Source organism: Otolemur garnettii, unplaced genomic scaffold (genome assembly GCF_000181295.1).
Source record: "Otolemur garnettii isolate 467f Iridium unplaced genomic scaffold, OtoGar3 scaffold00039, whole genome shotgun sequence".
Lineage (NCBI taxonomy): Eukaryota > Metazoa > Chordata > Mammalia > Primates > Galagidae > Otolemur > Otolemur garnettii.
The window spans coordinates 10,381,275-10,401,643 of NW_003852434.1; the positions used below are offsets into that span (position 1 = coordinate 10,381,275).

A 20,369-nucleotide genomic window follows, 5' to 3' on the forward strand; every position below is an offset into this window, starting at 1 on the left:
GGACAAGGTAGTGATTCTCTTGGAGCCACTATACACCTGGCGGTAGGTGACACAGGTGGCGATCTGCATTCTACCTGCTTCATTCTCAAGAACTCTACAGATTGGCCATATTACATTCTCATCCTTTTAAATCGATGAAAGACAATTATAGAAAGTGACATGAGATTATCCAATAGCAAGAACTGTGTTCAGATGGACACTTTCTCAGCATTAATTTTAGCTTCTTTTATGAAATCAACTTTTTCAAAGCAGTTGATTTAAGCAAAATCCATTATAAATGTGTTCTTTATCTAAATGATAACATTTAGCAAGCACCAGTATCCCTAATAGTTGTGCTATTGTTACACTTATCCTTCATTTGCCTAGAAAAATTTTTTTTAATTTGAAACTACGAAGTCACAGAAGGAAGTTCTTCTTTGTTAGACCTTTTTGTAATTTTAGAATTATCCAGATGAGACTTTATGGTCATTTCATGCAGTCTCCCCAGGTCTCCCTTTACCCCAAATATTTTGCTGAAAACTGGACTAAATACATGAAAATTATTTGCATTTGACTATTTTATGCATTTAGAGGCATAAAAGAATACATAAAAATAAATATGATATTTGAATAATGTGGGGGCCTGAACTAGAACTTTGAGTTTCTGATCTCTGATTCAGTAGTGTTCTCTCACATATCATGAACTTAAGAAAACTGGGGAAAAGTTGAGAATGTAAAGCTATTTAGATGCTACCGTGACCTCTTCCACTGTAAGAGCTCCTGGTCACACACTGGACCTCACTGAAACACAAATGTGGAAACCGTGGCTCCCTTGAAGTACTTAGAGCAGGTTATAGAAAGGCTGCAATATAATAAGGAATTGGGCTAGTCTTTGTCCCTGGTTCCTGGGAGGCAAACTCTAAATCTCTGCAAGTTTTTCAAGTAATTGGGAGTATCTTTGTTACTCTTGGTGGTCTCCTAGGACCACACCTGAGTTTATGCTGATGACTCAGAATAGAGACTGGTCACATCAGAAAGACCAACCGTGTGATTATAGGGTTGAGTCTCTGAGCCCCAATATGGGCCCAACCTCTGGGGAGAGAATGGGGGCTTGGAAACTGCTCCATCACAGGGACAATGACTCGAGCCATCATGCCAATGTAATGAGACCTCAGGAAAAACTACAGATACCAGTGACTGAGTGAGCTTGCTGCTTGGTAATAATGCACTACTGTGCCAGGAGAGTGGCAGCTTCACATGGACTCTCCAAAACCTCTCCCTACACAGAGTCTCTGCACTTGGCTGGCTTATATTTGTACCCTTTATAAGAAAACTCTATTTGTAAAGAGAGCACTTGCTTGAGTTCTGAGAGTTATTCCTGTGAGCTACTGAACCTGACAGGGTAGTTGGTTAAAAGTGTGTGTGGCCTGAGGACACCTGAGCTCTTGGGCTGACAACTGCAGCAAAGGCAGTCTTGGAAGACTGTGACCTTAAGCTGTGAAGCCACACACCCCCGGGGTAGTTAGAGTCAGCGCTGCACTGCAGGGACTTTCCAGTTTTTACACAGTTAACAGACTGTTCGGTGTTTTGCTGATTACAATGAATCTATACACTCAACACATCCTCTAAGTGGCTCATCTAATTTCCCACTCCAGAAATCATGAGTCTAATCTGAGAACTTTTAACATATAATAACATACAATAATTCGAGTCTCTTATATCAAGGCAAAGGGCTAATTCAATTAGGCAAACTCCACTGCAGCTGTACTATTATGAATGTAAAACCTTAATGCCTCTGTTAGGTGGTTTCTAGCTCTGATCATATTCTCCCATTTTCTGAAGAGCCACAGCCTTCAGCCCATTGTAGAATGTATCCTCCTTTCTCTAAGTCTTGCCTTCTCAAAATGCCTTGTGAAAAAGAGATTAGGGGGATTCTAAGAAAAGCAATACAGCTCACGTGTGTGTGAACAGTGCTAAAGGTGGGCAGAAAACCCGACACCTGTGTAATATGCTTGCGAGATCTCCTTCATCTGCCTGCTGGTCCTGGTCGTTAAAATTTCAATCAAGGCATCTTCGTTTGTTCCGGTGCCCTAAAAATACAAACAATATATATATATATATTTTTTTTTTTTCTAGAACACTTCAAAAACTTAATTCCATGCATTTCTGTCTTACTATCTTGTTTTTATACTGATGAAGAACACTTTTGAGTAAATTGATAGTAAGTCCCATATTACTCTAATATAGTTTGCTTATTTTCCCATACATTTTAGTATTAAAATAACATGAATTGTCTGGAACAAACTGACATCAAATTTTTCAAGCAAATTTTCTACTTTAGTGTAAAAACCCATCAAATAATTCTAGGGAGAAGCAGTAAAAGGAAAACACCCACATTGTTCGAGACCAGAGGTGACAGTGTACCGGGATGACCAGACTAAGCATTTGAACACACCACTGTGTGAGCTCAGCATGAGCTCTCCAGGATGTTCAATGAGTTCATCCTTGCACCCCTCTACTGGGTCGGTCAGCATGTACTGTCCTCTCCATACAGGGAGGTTTCAAATCCCCAGTAATCTGTGTTATGGGCCCGGCTGGCCTGGGGACTAGTTACCTCTCAGCCTTATTCATACTGAGTCACCGAATCACTCTCCAGGTGACTCCAAGGGAAGCCATTTACACTAGGCTTTGATCCAATGACAGCAGTGAAGCATGTAAGCAGAGACTGAATTCTGTCCCTCTGTGGCAGACACACCTAGTTACCCCCGATATCTCTTTGGTCTTTCTTGCTTAGTAATCAAGCCTGCAATTTTGAACTTGGCACACAGCTACCTAAATAAGGCTGTATTTTCCAGCTTCCTTTATAGCAAAGCTTACCCATATAACTAAATTCTGACCCATGGTATTTATGCAGATGTATCACGTGTATGTGCTGGAAGGGTCCTAAGAAAAGTGAACCTTGGTGGTCTTTTACTTTCTAGTTGACTGGGATAAAGATATAAAGCCTGGCTCTTGAGCCGCTTTTCATCTTTGACCAAAAAGTGGAAACCATGAGCTGAGATGACGGAGCCTCAGGATCTGGGAACTCTGATGTGGTGGTGCCACCACTCCTGGCTCTGCCATGCTTACTTGGGATGTCATTTGTGTGAAAAGAGAAATCGTTCCAGTCTTTGCTGATAGATCTAATCCTTACTATGACACCTCCCTACGTGGTCACTAGGGAGGTTCAGTGCTCAGATTTCACTTCAAGAGAATCTGCCATATGTTTGGGTCTGCCCCAGAGATCACACTGAGGCCACACTCTCTCCAAATTGCATCAGCCAATGACTGGACACACCAGGGGGACAGGAGTGGGGCCATTTCTGCTCAATGCTGGACTCCTCTGAAGGGCTCCCCAACAACCTGTCAAGGCTTTCTCAGAGCTGCGCCGTGCACTGAAGCTCTGCTTGTCCAAGCCTCCTTCCTCTCTCCTTCCATCACAGGCATCAGCCCTGCACTGCAGGTGGCTCACCCCACCCACCTGCTCCTTACTCTCACTGGCCCCACCCACCTGCTCCTTACTCTCACTGGCCCCACCCACCTGCTCCTTACTCTCACTGGCCCCACCCACCTGCTCCTTATTTTCACTGACATTCCCTACAATAGATCTCTTGTGCATCTAATCCCATCTGGCTATCTGCTTCTCGGATCTTCTACCACTGACAGGACGACAGAATGTGGCTTACAGATCTAGACTTCCTTCCTTTTCCTCCTTCCTATCAATACATACCCTGAGCCTTTCCTTCCTGGTGTTGACCTAGGAGCACAATACACAGACCAAACCAATGAGGTTCCCTTCAACGATGGTTGTCTTTTGATTAGATGGGAAATAAGCAGACAAAAAATAGATAATTTTAGATGATAATAGGTATGATTAAGAAAATATTAATTAAAAGTCTTTGTAGGAAAAGCATTCTAGATAGAAGGAATATCATGTACAAAGACCACAGGGATAAGCTTATGTTCAAAGAGCAGAGGCCAGTGTAGCTTTGTCACTGACTAGGGAGGAGGTGTCAGTTTAGTGTGCAAACTTGGCCAGGCTACAACCTCCAGTTTTTCAAATACTATTCTAGATGCTGCTGTGAAGATGTTTTGTAGATATACTTGAAGTCCATTACCAACTGACTTTAAGTGAGGAAGATTATCTAAAGATGTGGCATATTCAGGCAGGCCTGATTCAATCAGTTAAAAGGCAGTAATAGCAGAGATGAGGCTTCTGCCAAGAGGAAAAGATTCTGCCTGTGGGCAGCAGTTTCAGCCAGTGCCTGAGAGTTCCAACCTGCCGTTGCTGACAGCCTGCCCTATAGACTTCAAACTTGCCTAACCAGTCATGTACCAATTCTTTATAATAACTCTCTTTTAACATACACGTTCTGGCTATTGATTCTTCTGGGGAACCCTGACTGATAGAGAAGTTTTAAAAGCCACCGAGACAGGCAGGAGCCCTACCACGTTGGGTGATGAAGGTCACAATAAGGAGTTTAGATTTTAATTGTTTAAAATCATTGGAGATTTCTGTAGGTAAATAAAATAATCTGATTTGTAAAATAACTTAGCAAAGAATTATTTTGACTATTCTCTGAAGAATTAATTTGTGGTGGGCAAAAAAGGAGGCAAAGGACCAGTTAGGAGGCCAAGAGGTGATGGTGGTTGGACTGGACCAGTAGGATGGACTTTGAGAGAAATGCACACATTAGCAATGGACTTTGAACTTGCTGATAGATTTGGGAGCTTTGAAGAGTAAGAGAAAGTAGAGTTGAAGGACAATACTAGGTTTTTAGCCTAAGTGCTATAGTTGGTGACAGTGTCATTTATTTTCAATAATGACTCATGTCAAAATAAACAAACAAAATAAGCATATGACAATATTCTTTTAGCCCACGAACATTTGGGCTTAAGGTTCCACAACTCTTTCCTATTTTAGAGTCATTCCACCATTTGGAGAGCACAGACCAAAAGAGCTTCTGAGTCCACCCCGTCTCCAGTGTGCCCCAGAAGAAAGGTAGGATTTTTTTTTTTTTTTGGAGACAGAGTTTTACTATGTCACCCTGGATAGAGTGCAATCACATCATCATACTGAGCCATGTATATCATACAACCTCAAATCTTGGGCTCAAGTTATTCTCTTGCCTTGGCCTCCGGAGAAGCTGGGACTGCAGGCGCCTGCCACAATGCCCAGCTATTTTTAGACAGGGTCTCAATCTTGCTCAGGCTGGTCTCAAACTCCTGAGCTCAAGCAATCCACCCACCTCACCCTGCCAAAGTGCTAGGATTACAGGTGTGAGCCGCTGCGGCCAGCTGGAAGTTAGGTTTTGATACCATAGTCAAATCCTGGGCAGAAACGGCTTGTGGAGGGATCGTACCTTCATGGATTTCTTCAGCTGCTTTGCATCAAACACTGCTGGTGGAGTCACTAGGGCCACCATGAGATGTTCAAAGTGTCCCGAGAGATCACCCTTCAAGTCATCTTTCAGCCTCTAAAATGAAAAACGAGGAGGAGAATGTGAAATGCATTTCCTTTCTCTTTGTCTAAAGCCCTTGGTGGCACAAGAACACACGCGTCAGAATCAGACAGCAACGCGCCCTCTACAGGGGACGAACAGAAGTGCTGAGACTATTCCTGTGAATTTTAACCTGCAGTTTATGATTGCTCCTCAATTTTTCTGTTTCATACAGACTTTTTGAAGGGGAGCCAAAGGGAAAGGTTATGTGAGTGCCATCGTCTGGAATTTGGTGTTATTATAAAAAGCGCTTGGTGCTTGTTATTATAAAAAGCTTGCTGCTCGGTGAAGCCAGGGAGGCGGCAGGGAGAGGAGCCCAGCATCACCAGCAGGTGTCCTCCGGGCACCCCGCTTCTCAGCAACTGCTGAAGAGAAAGGAAGAGGGAAGAAGTGGTCAACCATTTGCCTCTAGTGAGAACGCGAGCCGGGAAGTGGCAGGCAGTTTTCTGGCAACAACACTCAGGGAACCCTCGGTGTGGCACTGGGGCCCACGTTCCTTATTGATGTTGCTTGTGGCGCTGTTTTCAAATGTTACATAGAACACTCCCTCTTTCCTGCTTAAAAACAGGTACCATGGTTTTTATTTTCTAAAGAAGTAATACTGAGTAACTTTTGTCCTGCTCCTGATGGTTTTCTGCTCTGAAGCAGGCTGGCAGCGTCCCAGCCCGCTGTGATGAGGGGGGCTCAGCAGGGGCGTGTTCCTACTGAAAAGTGTCCTGAGCCCTCCTTGAATGCTGGCGTTTTCCTCTCTAAATGCTCAGTACCACCACCATGTGCCCTCAACACGGCGCTGGATCTTATTTCACATCTCTCATCGCGTCCTCAAGCGTCCCACAGTCAGAAATGGGTGCTCTCCTTCCCCTCCATCCTTCCTCTGTGTTTTGGAAACACCCAACAGTCAATGGATCATCCATGTCCCTATATGTGAAACTGCTGTCTGGCCCAGAAACTTGGCCCTTCATTTGATTTGGCAAATGTTTCCTGGACACCTGATCTATTCTAGGGATTTAAAGATGAGTTACACAAAACCCTTATCCTTAATACATTATTGTAGGGGACGCCAAGAGCCAGATGACCTCTGAGCAAAATGATTTGCAGCTAGGGGGTCCACAGGGGGCAATTCATCTGCAGGTGCTCCTTGCGGAGAAAGCCCGAGCCCATGGCGATCCTTAGGCACGTAGTTATTGTCTAATACTCCCCTCACCTGTCCTGTGCTGTCTCAATAAAAGGCTACTGCGGAGGTTGCTAGGGGCTACCCTGCAATCAAGGTTAGCCCGCCTCCTGCAAGCTTGTATTTCTAATCTGTCAAGCCTGGTTCCTTCCTGCAGCGAGGAGACCAGGGCCATAGGGGCCCTAGGGGCTGTGACATATTATGCCCTACTGGGAAAAATAGAAATGTTCAAAGATAACATTTCAATAGTGTATGTTAATTAATAGGTAAAGGGAGCTCAGAGAAGGGTGTCTTTGTGGAGTCTGGGGACCTGGGGACACCCTCCCGAGGGGATGCCTGTGGATGGTCCCTAGACACTCCTGGAGCCACAGGACACCTTGTCTCATGCTCAGTGCACTCACTGGTCTGGTTGGATCCCTTCCTTTCCACAGTTCATTTTCCATAACAGCCAAAATAACTCTTTTTAAAAATTCGATTATATTATTTTTCTGCTTATAAACTCCGATGGTGTCCTGCTCTCCCTGGAATAAAATCTAGACACTGTGCCTGATCCAAGGCCCTGCAGGTTCTAAGCCTCTCTCCAGTCTCATCTTTCCTCTGCCCTCTTCACTTTCTATATTCCTGCCATGTTGGAATTCTTCCTGCTTCTCAATTATTCCCAGTTTCTTTCTGCTTCAGGACTTTTGCATTTGCTGCACTTTCTGCCTGAACTGCTCTTGTCCCAGATCAAGCAGAACCCCCGACACTGCTGAGCCTTGGCTGGGAATAAGCTAACAAGCCCTGCTGACGTTCCTTCAGCGCCCTATCCACAGGGGACATGCACCAGTCACTGTCTACCCAATCACACTATTTTAATTTTTCCATACCACTTACCAAGATCTGAACTTATTTTATTTACTTGATTATGATTTTTCTAATAGCATGTTAGAGGGAAGAGAACGTTTATATCAATGTTGTCTGCAATACCTAGGCTATCACCTGACACAGACACCTTCTCACTTGACGAACAGGTGTTGAGCAAAGCAACTGTGTAGCGAAGACCAAGTCTTACTTGTTCTTATATAGTTAGTTTCCAGGAGTTGGTAAGTTTACATTTGCTAAATGATTAAGCCTATAATTACATAAATATTTTAAAGTTAGAAGAGAAATTAAAAGTCATCTAAGATGGGATTTGGCATATAGTTGGCAGGTAACTCTCTGCTGTGGAGCTGGCTGCCTTGTGCATCGTGATAGTAGCATCCTGACCTCTACCTACTGGGTGCTGGAAGCAGCCCCACTCTCATAGACGTCTCCATTCAGGCCACCTGTCCTGCTTTAGAACTACCAATCTACCCTCCTCATTCTACAGGTGAAGAAACTGAGGTCCAGAAAGATCAAGTAACATGGCCAAGGCTATTTAGTCAGTTCAAGACAGAACCAGGACTCAGATCTGAGGCTCCTGAGTGGACGTGTAGGGTATGTGGTGTTACCCTTGGGACAAACGTGTGGGAGCTACCACAGTCGGGACAATCATTTCTCTGCTGCCTGTTGGGTCAACTGCACTGTACCTTCCCATAAGCTGCCTGGTACTCCTCGGCGATCAGCTGACGCTGAGCGTTCAACCTCTCGGTCAGGATGCTGATGAGGGTTTTCTCATCGGTTCCTAAATGAAATGAAAATTGCTTTACTCACATCAACCCGAACATGCTCAATATACATATATCCTGAACAAAAGAAAAATGATCAAGGGCCTGAAACAAATGCACAGGGTAAAGTATTTTAATTTCTAATTCCCAAGTTCTTACCAGATTGGGATCATTATTTCTTGTGTGTTTACCTGGCTTAAGGGAAGGAAACTTAACTTTGTTTGGATAGTTTTTTGGGACGAAAACAAGCATTGTCCTAATACTCTCATCTGTACACCAGACAGAGCGAGTTGTACGACTTTTTCACCCTTGTGGGGTCTGGTTATTGTCTTGTCACCTCTGGTCTCTCATCCTTATACTACACACACAAGTCTTTCTTCTTCTAGAGAATAGGAACCAGCACTCATTTAGAACCTACCTGTACAAGGCTCCTATTTACTCACTGTCACAGCAGCCCTATGTGGTTGGCAGGATTAAGCTGGATTGAGCTGTACTAAAGATAAAGACACACTCAGAGAATTTATCTCACTGGCCAAAGCCACACAGCTTGAAAGCAGTGAAGAGAGAAGTTAAATCCAAATCTCTGACCCCCCAACATGGATTTCTGTCTTTGCCCCATACCTCCCTCATGCACTTGATACCCAGATGCTTAACCAATTGTCTATAAGTCAAGGATAATACCAGGCCAGGGCTGGTATTGCCCTGAGCACGACTGTGAGGTCCCTCTTCTCTTGGTAATTATAGCATTAAGATAAATGTGGGGAGTTGGGCTCACTTCATTTGCTGTGGAGCACCACCCCTGGTTTGGGAAGTTGTGAGTTAGCTTGTAGGCCTTGGGCATGGCTAGAATGGTATAAAAGATCAATTAGAACACAGGGCTCAACTTCTCTGCATCCAAGTGACCCCTATAGATATGTGTGACAGCAGAATACAATCTACATCAATCATGGGCAAAAGAATCTGCAGACTTCATTAACTGCTGGGGATTCCCATGAGGGATGCGGCCCTTCTGTACCTTTGGCCTGGCATTCTTGCATATAGCCAAGTAAACAAAGAATTAGATTAAAGCCCATTTGTGCTCTGTGGATCTGATAACCAACTTGGACCTATCCCAAAATCTGTGTCAGTAAGCAACCAGACACCCTAACTGCACTCAAATCAAACTCACATGCTCCAGGTTGAATTCCTTATATTTCCTCTCCATCTTTCACTCTACATTCTCTCATCCATGACACAGCTATGAATATAATTACCCACCCAAAAATCCTAGGAATCATCCTAGACTCCTCTTTCTTATTTCCTACATTCTAGCAATCATCTGCATCTTCTGAATTTGTCCTCTCCTCCGCATGCCCTCTGCCACTGTGTCCTTATCATACTTTACCTAAATAGCCTCCTAACTTGACCGCCATATAATTCATTTGTATATTATTGTCTAAACAGAATTATAAAATAGGCAATCTGATTGGGCCATTCCTTGGCTAAAAATCTAATGGCTTGCTGTAACTTTCAGGATGACGTTTAAGCCCCTTGGCTCATAGACTGGCTTGTTACACAATCTCTGGCCTTATGCCTCTATTCTCACTTTCCACCCCTTCTCTGACTCTCTATGTCTTATGTGCCAAGACTCCAAACATCCCAAACTATTCGCAGTGCCATGCAGCCCGTACTCCTGGCAGTTTCTCACCTACTTTTGCACATGCAACTAACTAAACCATGCTGCCTCAGGGTTCAGAGACTGGATCTGACACATCCCTAATTCAAACGCCATTATGGTGCCTGGTTCTGGACTCAGAACATGTTGAAGTGCTGCTCACAGACAAAAATCTCCTTCTCAAAGTAGGCTTGCCAGTCAGAATACAAAAATTCATAAAGAGACATAATGTTAAAAAAGACAGACAATAAAATGTAAACATTATTCATTGATTTGGTTTAGCACTAACCTCCTGGAATAGTCTATTGAACACCGGGTATAGATAGGCAATAAAAGAGGTAAATGAAGAAATAACTTTCTTTGAATAATAGAAGAAAATATAAACCAAACCAGGCAGAAATAAGACAGTATTATACTAATACAAAGCCCTAATAGTATATTTCATAGAATTTGATAAACTAAGATTCAGAAGAAGGAGCAAAGATCAAAAAAAAAAAAAATACTTGCCTAGGAATTTATTATGTTTTAATACCTAAATACCTATTTACTAGGTATTTATTATGTCGTTATAAAATTATAATAATTGTGAAAAGGTTATAAATCAGCGTGAAAAAGATGACTTAGAGAAGATATCTTTATAGCTTATAATTTGTTAAAAATATTTATATCCAGAAATTATGAAAAACTTTGGCCAATCATGAAGAAGACAACTCAACTGAAAAATGGATAAACTACGTGAAGAATTGATCCATGAGAATGTAAGCAAACAAACAAGAAAGGATGCCTAACTGGATCAGTAATGAGTGTGGAGTTATGGAACAAACAAAGACAGTTATGGAGTGAGATGCAATTTTAAACCCACTCAGTTGGAACAACTGAACATCATTACTGTAGCAAGTATTGGTGACAGTGTGGAGCAAGAGGAAATCCCCATCCATTGCTGGAAGAAAAGCTAATTTCTAAATGAAAACAAAGAAATGCTACTTTCTCTATTCAATTCAGGGAGCAGCCAGTTTGGCAATATTTCTGGTTAACTTGATGAAAGGACTCCCTTTCAACCTAGAACATTCCAATTCTTGTCATATTCTAGAGAAAGCTAGCAAGTGTGCACAATGAGACATAAAGAAGACTATTCATTAAGTATTTTTATATTGTAATAGAAAAGTATTATAGGCAATTTAAATGTTCCATCAATATTCCCACTTTATGATATAGTGATGAAATACACTCTTATGTAGTAAAAATTAATGACCTAGAGCTAAATGCATCAGCATGGGGAAATCTCAAAATCAGAATGCTAGAGGATAAAAACAAATTAAAGAAGAATGAGGATGGGAGGATTCAACTTTGTGCTGTTTGAGATCATGCAAAACAATATGTACAGATATATGTAGTCCTGGCATTAAAAGTGTCATGGGAAGAAACTCTAATTTAGGATGGTGTTTATCACTGAAGAATGAGGTAGGAATGAAATCCAGGACCAATAGACAGGGACGGTATTTGTAATGATTTATTATTACGATTATTGGTGGTGGTAGTTTTCAATATGAAGTAAATACAGCAAATGTTAAAATTTAATAAAATTAGGCTCCCAATATTTTTCCTCATTGTTTCACGATTTTACAAAATCCCTGACAATTTCTCTAGTTGAGTAAGCCAATTTGGGCAAACTCAACGTAGGTACTTTCAGATTGACACTATCTTGATCTGCTTCAGTTCTAAGAAAGGAATGATAACACATCACTCACCAATTCCTCTGATGGCCTTACGAATAGCCTCAGCATCCACTGACGCACTAAAGCCTGGGTAACTCCTTATTGTTCCTCGGTGTCCAACCTAAAAAGAAATATTTGAAAATCCCACTGGTTCAAAACAATACTTTTCTTGATATTACACAGCGTATTCCCACGTACATCCAGCAAGCAGGTGACAAACCCATTATTTGCACGTCTTCCTAACATTTCAGGAGTATTTCAAGTTCGAGTTTCCCCCCAGCTATGCAGGCAGTGTCACACCCCCACATGTCACAGGAGGCCTTTTTTTCTCATGTAACAAATTACAAATATAAAACCCTGGCTCTCTAGAGAATAATTATGTTAATCCTGGTGGCTCTGAAGAAATATTTTCTTTAAAGTGGCATCTTCATGAAAGCACCAAGGAAGCTGAAATTTCCTACATCCTGTTGTTTTTCAAGTGATAATTCAAAGCTCTTTAGTACGATCACACAGAATTGTGGTTTATAGACTTTAAGATGTTTAAGTAGCATTGACCATTTGCCCTTGGCAAATCGTACACTACTGGACAATTACATGAAAACCCCATTAGGAGTGTCTGTTCTTGAGCTTTGTTTAATGGATATGCAATTGTGGTTGATAAATTCCCTCCTGAAACCTTCAAGAACAGCATGGAAGTAAAAAATATCATGCTACTAATTTTAAGACATAAATTAGAAGCATGCCAGCAAGCTGGGGAAGATTACTACAGAATGAATAGAGTATTTTAAAATTGCTTAGAGTCTGTAGAAGGAAAGCCACAAAGACTTTGAGAAAAACCAGAGTAACATGTACTTATATTATATTTCCTAACCTTTATGGAAAGAAGTATGGAGAAGTCTCAAAGAACTAAAAGTAGACCTTCCATCTGATCCTGCAATTCCATTACTAGCTATCTACCCAGAAGAACAAATATCATTTTACCACAAAGACATTTGCACCAGAATGCTTAATGCAGCTGAGTTCATAATTGCCAAGTAGTAGAAGCAACCCAAATGTCCATTAACCCATGAATGGATTAACAAACTGTGGCATACGTATACTATGGACTACTATTCAGTCATTAAAAAAAAAGATGGAGACTTTACATCTTTTGTGTTTACCTGGATAGAGCTGAAATACATTCTTCTTAGTAAAGTATCTCAAATATGGAAAAAAATATCCAATGTACTCAATACTAATATGAAACCAATATGTAAACAATTACAGGCCCACACGAATGATAAAAAAATATAGTCTAGCAAGGGGGAGGTAGAGAAGGAGGGGAGAGAGAAGAAAAAGAGGGGAGAGAGGGAAGGGGGGGGAGAGGTGGCAAAGGAGGAAGAGGGGAGAAAGGAGGGGGGGAGAGGGGAGGGGTTTCCTGGAGAAACTAGAGCAATTGGTGGGATCTCACCTATTGTGCACAATGTGAGGGTGTTGGGCACGCCCCCTGGGTGAAGGGCTCTTCTACAACTTGAACTTTATCTTGTAAGTGAGAATAATGTAACCTAAAAGTCTGAAAAAATAAAGGACTCTGTCTTTATAGCAACAATGTTCTCTTTTTAAACACATTTTCCCCATTCTCTTATTGAATGACATTGGCCCTGCTGTCTTGTGTCAACATGGATTCGTCTAGGCTGGCCTCAAGTCTTTAACGCTCTCACGGAAAGACATTATCTCGTCACATTAAAGTGGATGGAAAATTTTGATGTTCTGGCACAGTGAAAAAATGACACTCTTCTGACTCAACAGATCAGACTGAATAATTTGTTTTAATACAATCAAACACTACTTAATCTTAAAGCGCCAAAAATAAAAAAAGTTTCAAATCTAAAAAAAAACTCTAACAAGTTAAAAACTAGGTGTTAATGTGCCTGACCTGACAACACCTATAAGAAATCAGTCACTTTAACATCATCTTCAGAGAATTCTGTCTCCCTAACAGTTAGTAAATAGTTTATGGATTCACAAAGCCAAATGGCTTCATTTCTGTTCTATCTGCCAAAGAATTTTTTTTTTTTGTGGAAATAGGAATATCACATATGTAGCCATATCTATGAGCTTTTGTGTTGAACTTATCTGTCCACCTTCCACGTCTGGCATTTAAGAACCAACCTGATTCTAGAGCACGTGAGCTCCAAGCCCAGCACCGTGCCAGGCACTTTATACAGCACGTGTTAACTACAACCTGCCTGTCGCCCTGACAGACGAGACTGAGCCATGACACATAAGTGGCACCAGACTTACGGAAACTGGAGAATTTGCTCATGTCCACACAGTTGACTGAACAACGTAACATGAATTTAAACTCACACTAGACTATTCTAGCCCATTCTAGGAGTCCTTCCTTCCTTCCTTCCTTCCTTCCATATTTTTTCTATGCTGACACCTTGGAGACTTGGGTGTTCCTTGAAATGTAGTGTCTGCACCATCTGGAATAATGCTTTAAAATACATATGATCAGACCCCATCCTAGACACACCAAATCCTATTCTTTGGAGGCGGGTTGTTAAATTCCATATGTTTAAAAAGCTCCCAGTTGATTCTGTGCCACATGGATATTTACATGGCTGCTTCTGAATGCAAGAAGACAGAACTGTGATCAGAGCCTAGTTGTTTGTGAATTATGAAAACTCAGGGTTCGCATTGTAGCTGTGACCTTTCCACTGCCCTGTACCCCCTACACATCAAATATGCCACAATCCCACTGAGCAGAATTAAAGGAGGATGAAATTCCAGACCTATTATGCAACTTTACCTAGTAAGAACTACATGGGGAAGAACCACTTGTTTACATTAAAAAATAAAAATAAAAAGTACACATACACACACCAGGTTAAAAAAGAGCACGGGAATTTAATGAAATATTTAAAATCGCTTCTTCAGCTATTTCAATGAAGGGTGTTATTCATTTGATAGACTTGGCTGTCCAGATCTTTCAGAAATATTTACATGGCTTACTCCCCCACCCCCTGCCAAAAAAATCTTACAGTAACTACAAACACTGCAGGCAGTGAATAATGTTCTACGAGCATCTCATTTAACTCTTACAAGGACCTTAATGAGGTGGATCTTATTATTTTCAACTAAAAATGGAAAAAATTCAATCTCAGATTATTTGCTTAACAGAACTCTGTGAAGCAGGCAACGTTGATAAGGACAGACTCCCCAGAAGCTGAAATCCATCTCTTAGGACTACCGTGCCCCGTGCTCTACACCACATCACGGGGCCTCAGAGGACTTTGTCTTAGTGGTTCTCAAAGTGTGGTCCCTGATCAGCACATCAGTATCACCAGGGAACTGAAGAGAAATGCACCTTTCAGGCCCCGCCCCACCCTCATTGAGTCAGCAACTGTGGGGCTAGGATTCAACATTTACATTTTAATAAGTCTTCCAAGTGCTTCTAATGCACATCCAAGTTTAAGAATCACTGCTCTATTTCATGCTCAGCTGCCTAGAAAACAAAAGTAAAAATGAACAAACAGCCCACGGATTCTTTCAGGGGCGTGGCAGAGGAGGAATTTGACAATGAGCTCATTGTTTCAGGAATGTTGGCCTTTTTACAGCCAAACAAAGCTGTTGACATTGCCTGCTTCACTGCAGCTTGATTCCTTGATATTTATATTACTCATCAATACTCGGCGGAGTTTATTTGCAGTTGCCCCAGTACACACAGGGTCGGTGCTAGCGAGATATCGCACAAACGCTTGGCAAAGTCTGTTCTTTTTTAATCTTGTTTCATCAGATTTCCAGCCACATCCCTTAAACACATTTAGTTGTTTTCCTTTTCTCAAATTTGACCTTCATATGCCCCCAAAAGGAAAATGATGCTGAAACAAGGTGGAAAATAAATTAAAGCAAGGACTGTCTACATTACAGGCGAAAATTACAGGAGCTCTTCATTCTAGAGCAATTGCTGTCACTCACCACCTGCCCAATGTTGTCCTAAGCAGCTTATTCAATCCTCACAATCAACTTACATGGCAGATAAACAAATCCTATTCACAGGTAATGAAGCTGATGTTTAAGCCACTTGCCCAAGTTCATAGCCAGTACATGGTCTGTCCCTTCAGTCTTGGCTCTGAATTACTAGACTAAGCGGCACCTACTTCATGCCAATATGATTTTTCCTGCTCTCCAAAAATAACCCTTTGGACAGGTCAGCAATAGCCCAAGATGCCTTGAAGCCACAAGGTGAGCCTGGGGACCTCTCTACCATGATCCCTGAGAGTGGCCAATTGGTTTTTGACTCACAAAAGCCACACAAAGTATACTGAGTTTGCAAGAAGTTAAACATTTATACTCAGATGAGTGAAAGAGAAAAACACAAGATGCCAACCCCGCTGGCTGCTCTGAGACATATTTAAAGGCAAACGCTCCACAGTGGGAATAGCAGGTGCTATTATTTTGCCTCAGTTTGAAGATGAGGCGAAGCCACATCACTCAGCACTTCCTAAGGCCATAATAAAATAATCAGGGCTTCAGGCTTGGCGCCCATAGCACAGTGGTTACGGTGCCAGCCACATACACCAAGGCTGGCAGGTTCGAACCCAGCCCAGGCCAGTTAAACAACAATGACAACTACAATAACAACAACAACAAGATAGCCAGGGGTTGTGGCGGGTGCCTATAGTCCAGGTATATGGAAAGCTGAGGCAAGGGAATTGCTTAAACCTAAGAGTCTGAGGTTGCTGTGAGCTTTGACACCACAGCACTCTACTGAGGGTGACATAGTGAGACTCTGTCTCAAATAAAAATAATTAGGGGTTCACATCAAAGCCTCAGATAAACTCCAGGGCTCTGGAGCTTTCAAAGAGCCAGGGAGAAACGCTCATTCTCTGCTCAAAGTCAAGACACTCTGTTGGGTCATGAAGCTTTACGATATAAGGAAAAATAGAGTAAAGTACCAAAAACACAGTAATCACACGATTCTTAGCAGTAGATCGGAAAAGAGAGAAAGAAAATACAGGAATCAAAACTCAGAAAATGTTCAATTTTTCAAGTAAAAAGCAGTTTTGAAACCCTTCAGCTTATAGTGAAAGGCCCTGAGATGAAACGGAGTCAGATGACACAGCTGTCACAGCCCCCGCTGTGGAGCTCAAGTCCTGACCCACAGCACAGCGTGAACGTATTTGGATACAGGGTCATTGCAGGTATAATTAGTTAAGATGAGGCCCTATCAGGTAAGGTGGCCCCCCCATCCAAAATGCCTAAAAGCAGGATAAAGATTTACGAAGACAACGGTGTCCTGCCCCACTCTCTCGGGAGAACAAAGGCACACCATGGAGGACTGCTTTCGGCCCTCCGCAGCGGGCTGCGGTACTAGAGGAGTTGATGGCAGCAAGTTCACTAACCTTCACCTGCCAGTTATTTGCCCCCACCCATTGTTGCTGCCTGTAGAAACAAAGTCCTCTCCCATCGTCTTGTCATTAAAAATTCACTGCTCTTTGTAGAAGGGGTTATGTAAGCATCTTGCTCTCTGAGAACCACTCAGGGCTTCTGCACATCTGAAATACATACGTTAATAAAGTTCTGTTTGATTTTGTCTTGTGCATCTGTCTTTTGTAACAGAGTTATTATTATTACACTCCTATACCCGTAAGCCACCAGAGCTTGGAAGAGGCGAGGAAGGGCTGGTCTGCAGGTTTCAGGGGGAGGATGGCCCTTGGTTCAGACTTCTACACTCCAGAACTGTGAGAGAATACATTTCTGTTGTTTGAAGCCACCAGCTTGTGGAACTTCATTAGATCAGCCCTATGTGGTTGACACAGCAGGTGAAAAGCAGTGAGGAAGGCTGGTCGGCACCCAGTTCCTACGGGAAAGCCTGGGGCGCCTTCTCCGACTGGCTGCCAGGGCCACTGTGTCAACAGAACGCGGAGCCTCTGCCCACGCCACGGGTTCACTCTGCAGTCCAGAGGGCAGAGGACAGGAAGGTGGTGAATGTCCCACAGAGGGCAGGACTGGCAGTGCAGGGGCACCTGAGGGGTGTCAGTCTGACATCGTGGCTTTGTTTGGAATGTCCAAGAGGACAGAACAAAATGTTTCCATTGGTTCTTGAGCTCCCTTGAAGGAGAAATAGTCATAATTTCCAGGTTTTCATCAGGGGCACTCTCACAGCAAGAGCACTGGAATGTGACAGCAGGCGGGTGTGGCCGGAGGAGGGAGATGAATGTGACCAGGAATCAGGGAAGACAGGGACAAAAACGCAATGGGTGTTGTTTCCCATGAAACACAAGCATAGCAGGGAGAAGCCTTGACTCCCCAGAAGAGTGTGTTAACCGCGGCCATGCTGCTGTTCCCGTCTTGGGGGTGGGGGGGACAGCCTCCTTTCGTCCTGTTGTTAGTCCCTCCCCTTTGGCCTCCAGAGTGGGAAGTTCTTCTCTGTTTTCTTCCCTCTAATCCCTCCATCCCCGCTCTGTCCGCTGACAACAGCCACAGTGAAGCTCCAGCCCAGACGTGGATGTCGAGCTTTGCTTCTGTATATTGACTGGTCTACTCCACGCTCTGGTTTGCTTTGTCACGTATCAACTCAGTAGTTCCTCCCCAGCTGTTTCTCCCCCTCGAGACACTCAGATGGTGTACATGCCTGCTCACTTACCCTCAGCAGCACGCTGTGAAGAGGTGGTGTGCCACTCCCATCTGATGGGGGGAAGATGGAGGCACAGAGAGCTTAAGAAGTTGGTCCCAGATCCCAGGGTTAGTTTGAGGCACAGACAGGATTTGGACCCAGGCAATCTGGCTCCTGCTCTGGGCTTTTGCCCACCTTGCTCTGTGTCCTTGATTGTCCCTATCCCTGCAAAAGGCACAAGAAACCTGGGCGTCTGCTTTGACTCCTCCCTCCGATTGTCTGCAGGCCTGCTGAGACTCCGGAAGGGGCGTCTCCCTGCACTCCTCCCAGCTTCTTGGCCCCGCTGTCAGCCAGGTCACCACCATGGCCCCTCCTGATTGCAGTGTCTCCTTCTCCGCCTCCTGGTGGTCTCTGACCAGTTCCCACTTGGCAGGCGAGGATCTTGTCACTCCCTACTCAGCGCTCTCCCCCTGCACTGGTCTGTCCGGCCTGCGTGGTCTGTCGGGCCTGCATGGTCTGTCTGGCCTGCGTGGTCTGTCCAGCCTGTGTGGTCTGTCCGGCCTGCGTGGTCTGTCGGGCCTGCATGGTCTGTCTGGCCTGCGTGGTCTGTCCGGCCTACATGGTCCATCCCAACTTCTCTCCACACCTGAGTTCTCTGAACGTCCAGCTGGGATACTCAACCCCTTCCCCACCTGAGTGGCGCTGTCTGTGCTCCTCCCTCAGCTGGACTGAGCCTCCACCGTCTGCCCCTCCTCCATGGCCCCCTTCTCTGGCAGACTTTCCTCGGTGCTCTCAGGGGGTCCACATTGGCAGCCACCCCCTCCATAGCCACTCAGTGTCCCCACTGTTTATATCTCTCCTCTAAAAGTTGTCAAAGGTGGAGAGATTTTGTTTCACTCCTTACCATATATCCAAGACAGCGGCTTAATTAATAAATGTGAATGAGGACGGTGCCTGTGGCTTAGTGGGTAGGGTGCTGGCCCTATATACCAAGGGTGACAGATTCAAACCCGGCCCCAGCCAGCTAAAACAGCAGTGGCAACTGTAATAAAAATAGCTGGGCGTTGTGGCAGGCGCTATGGTCCCAGCAACTTGGGAAGCTGAGGCAAGAGAATCACCCTAGCCTAAGAGCTGGAGGTTGCTATGAGCTGTGATGCCATGGTACTCTACTGAGAGTGACAAAATAAGGCTGTCTCTAAATAAATAAATAAATGTGAATGAGTTTGCCAGAAGGAAGCAGGACAGTGACATCCCAGGGGGTGGAATTTCTCCATGGCCTTCACTAGACAGTTGGTTGCCTGATGACACTGCTTCCTGCGAGTATCAACAGTCCAGAAACCAAAGTGACTTGGGAGCCACAGACCATATCCTGGGAGGTTTGTGAGCTATTACAGGAGCCAGGTGGTGCCAAGTGTACCAGAGAACTGAAGTGCCCTGATGTGTCCGCTGATCCTGCCGTGTCCCCTGCCCGTCTCTCCAGGCACCCAGTGCTTCTCTGACACAGGCAGCAAACCCAGCCGTTGGGGCTGAGCTTGAAATACAGCACCCCAGAAAGTCGCTATCAACACAAACAGCTTCCGCAGCATAACTTCCATGTATTTGTTTGAAGAAGATTATAAATAATTTATACTCCTTTTCTTTTGAGTCATCTAGCACCATTATTAGAGGATTATATTTTTGTCCCACAATCAAGGTCAAGTGCTTAACTTAGTTAGGAGGTCTTGATCAAATTCTCCTCTTGGCTAAAGGTCACAGAGAGTTGAAGACTAGTGTGGCTATTCCAGCCACATACTCAGCTCTATGCACATCTGACCCCTGCGGGTGGCACCTCTGTCTACGGGACCCGCAAGCTAACTGGGGAAAAGAAAACATGGCTCCCGGAAGAGAGGAATGCGGCATCATCCACGTCTTCGTAAATGGTCCTTGGTTGGAGGACAGTGGCTGGTTGTCTTCGTCATTTCAGGCTTTTAGAACAAAATACCATAAAGTAGGTAGCTCATCAACAATGGAAATTTATTTCTCATACTTCTGGAGCCTGGAAAATCTCAAGTCAAGCTGCCGACTGATTCAACGTCCAGTTC

At 43.7% G+C, this 20,369-nt stretch overlaps 1 protein-coding gene across 1 annotated transcript in view; it reads right to left on the reverse strand.

The window, feature by feature from the left end:
- ANXA3 (annexin A3) overlaps positions 1–20,369 on the reverse strand; it is a 43,181-nt gene that overhangs the window by 11,919 nt on the left and 10,893 nt on the right. The window contains exons 3-6 of the mRNA XM_023513348.1: positions 11,718–11,805; positions 8,238–8,332; positions 5,382–5,495; positions 1,979–2,069 (exon numbers count right to left, since the gene is read on the reverse strand). Coding sequence (XP_023369116.1) covers positions 1,979–2,069; positions 5,382–5,495; positions 8,238–8,332; positions 11,718–11,805 — 388 coding nt within the window. The remainder of the gene's footprint in view (positions 1–1,978; positions 2,070–5,381; positions 5,496–8,237; positions 8,333–11,717; positions 11,806–20,369) is intronic.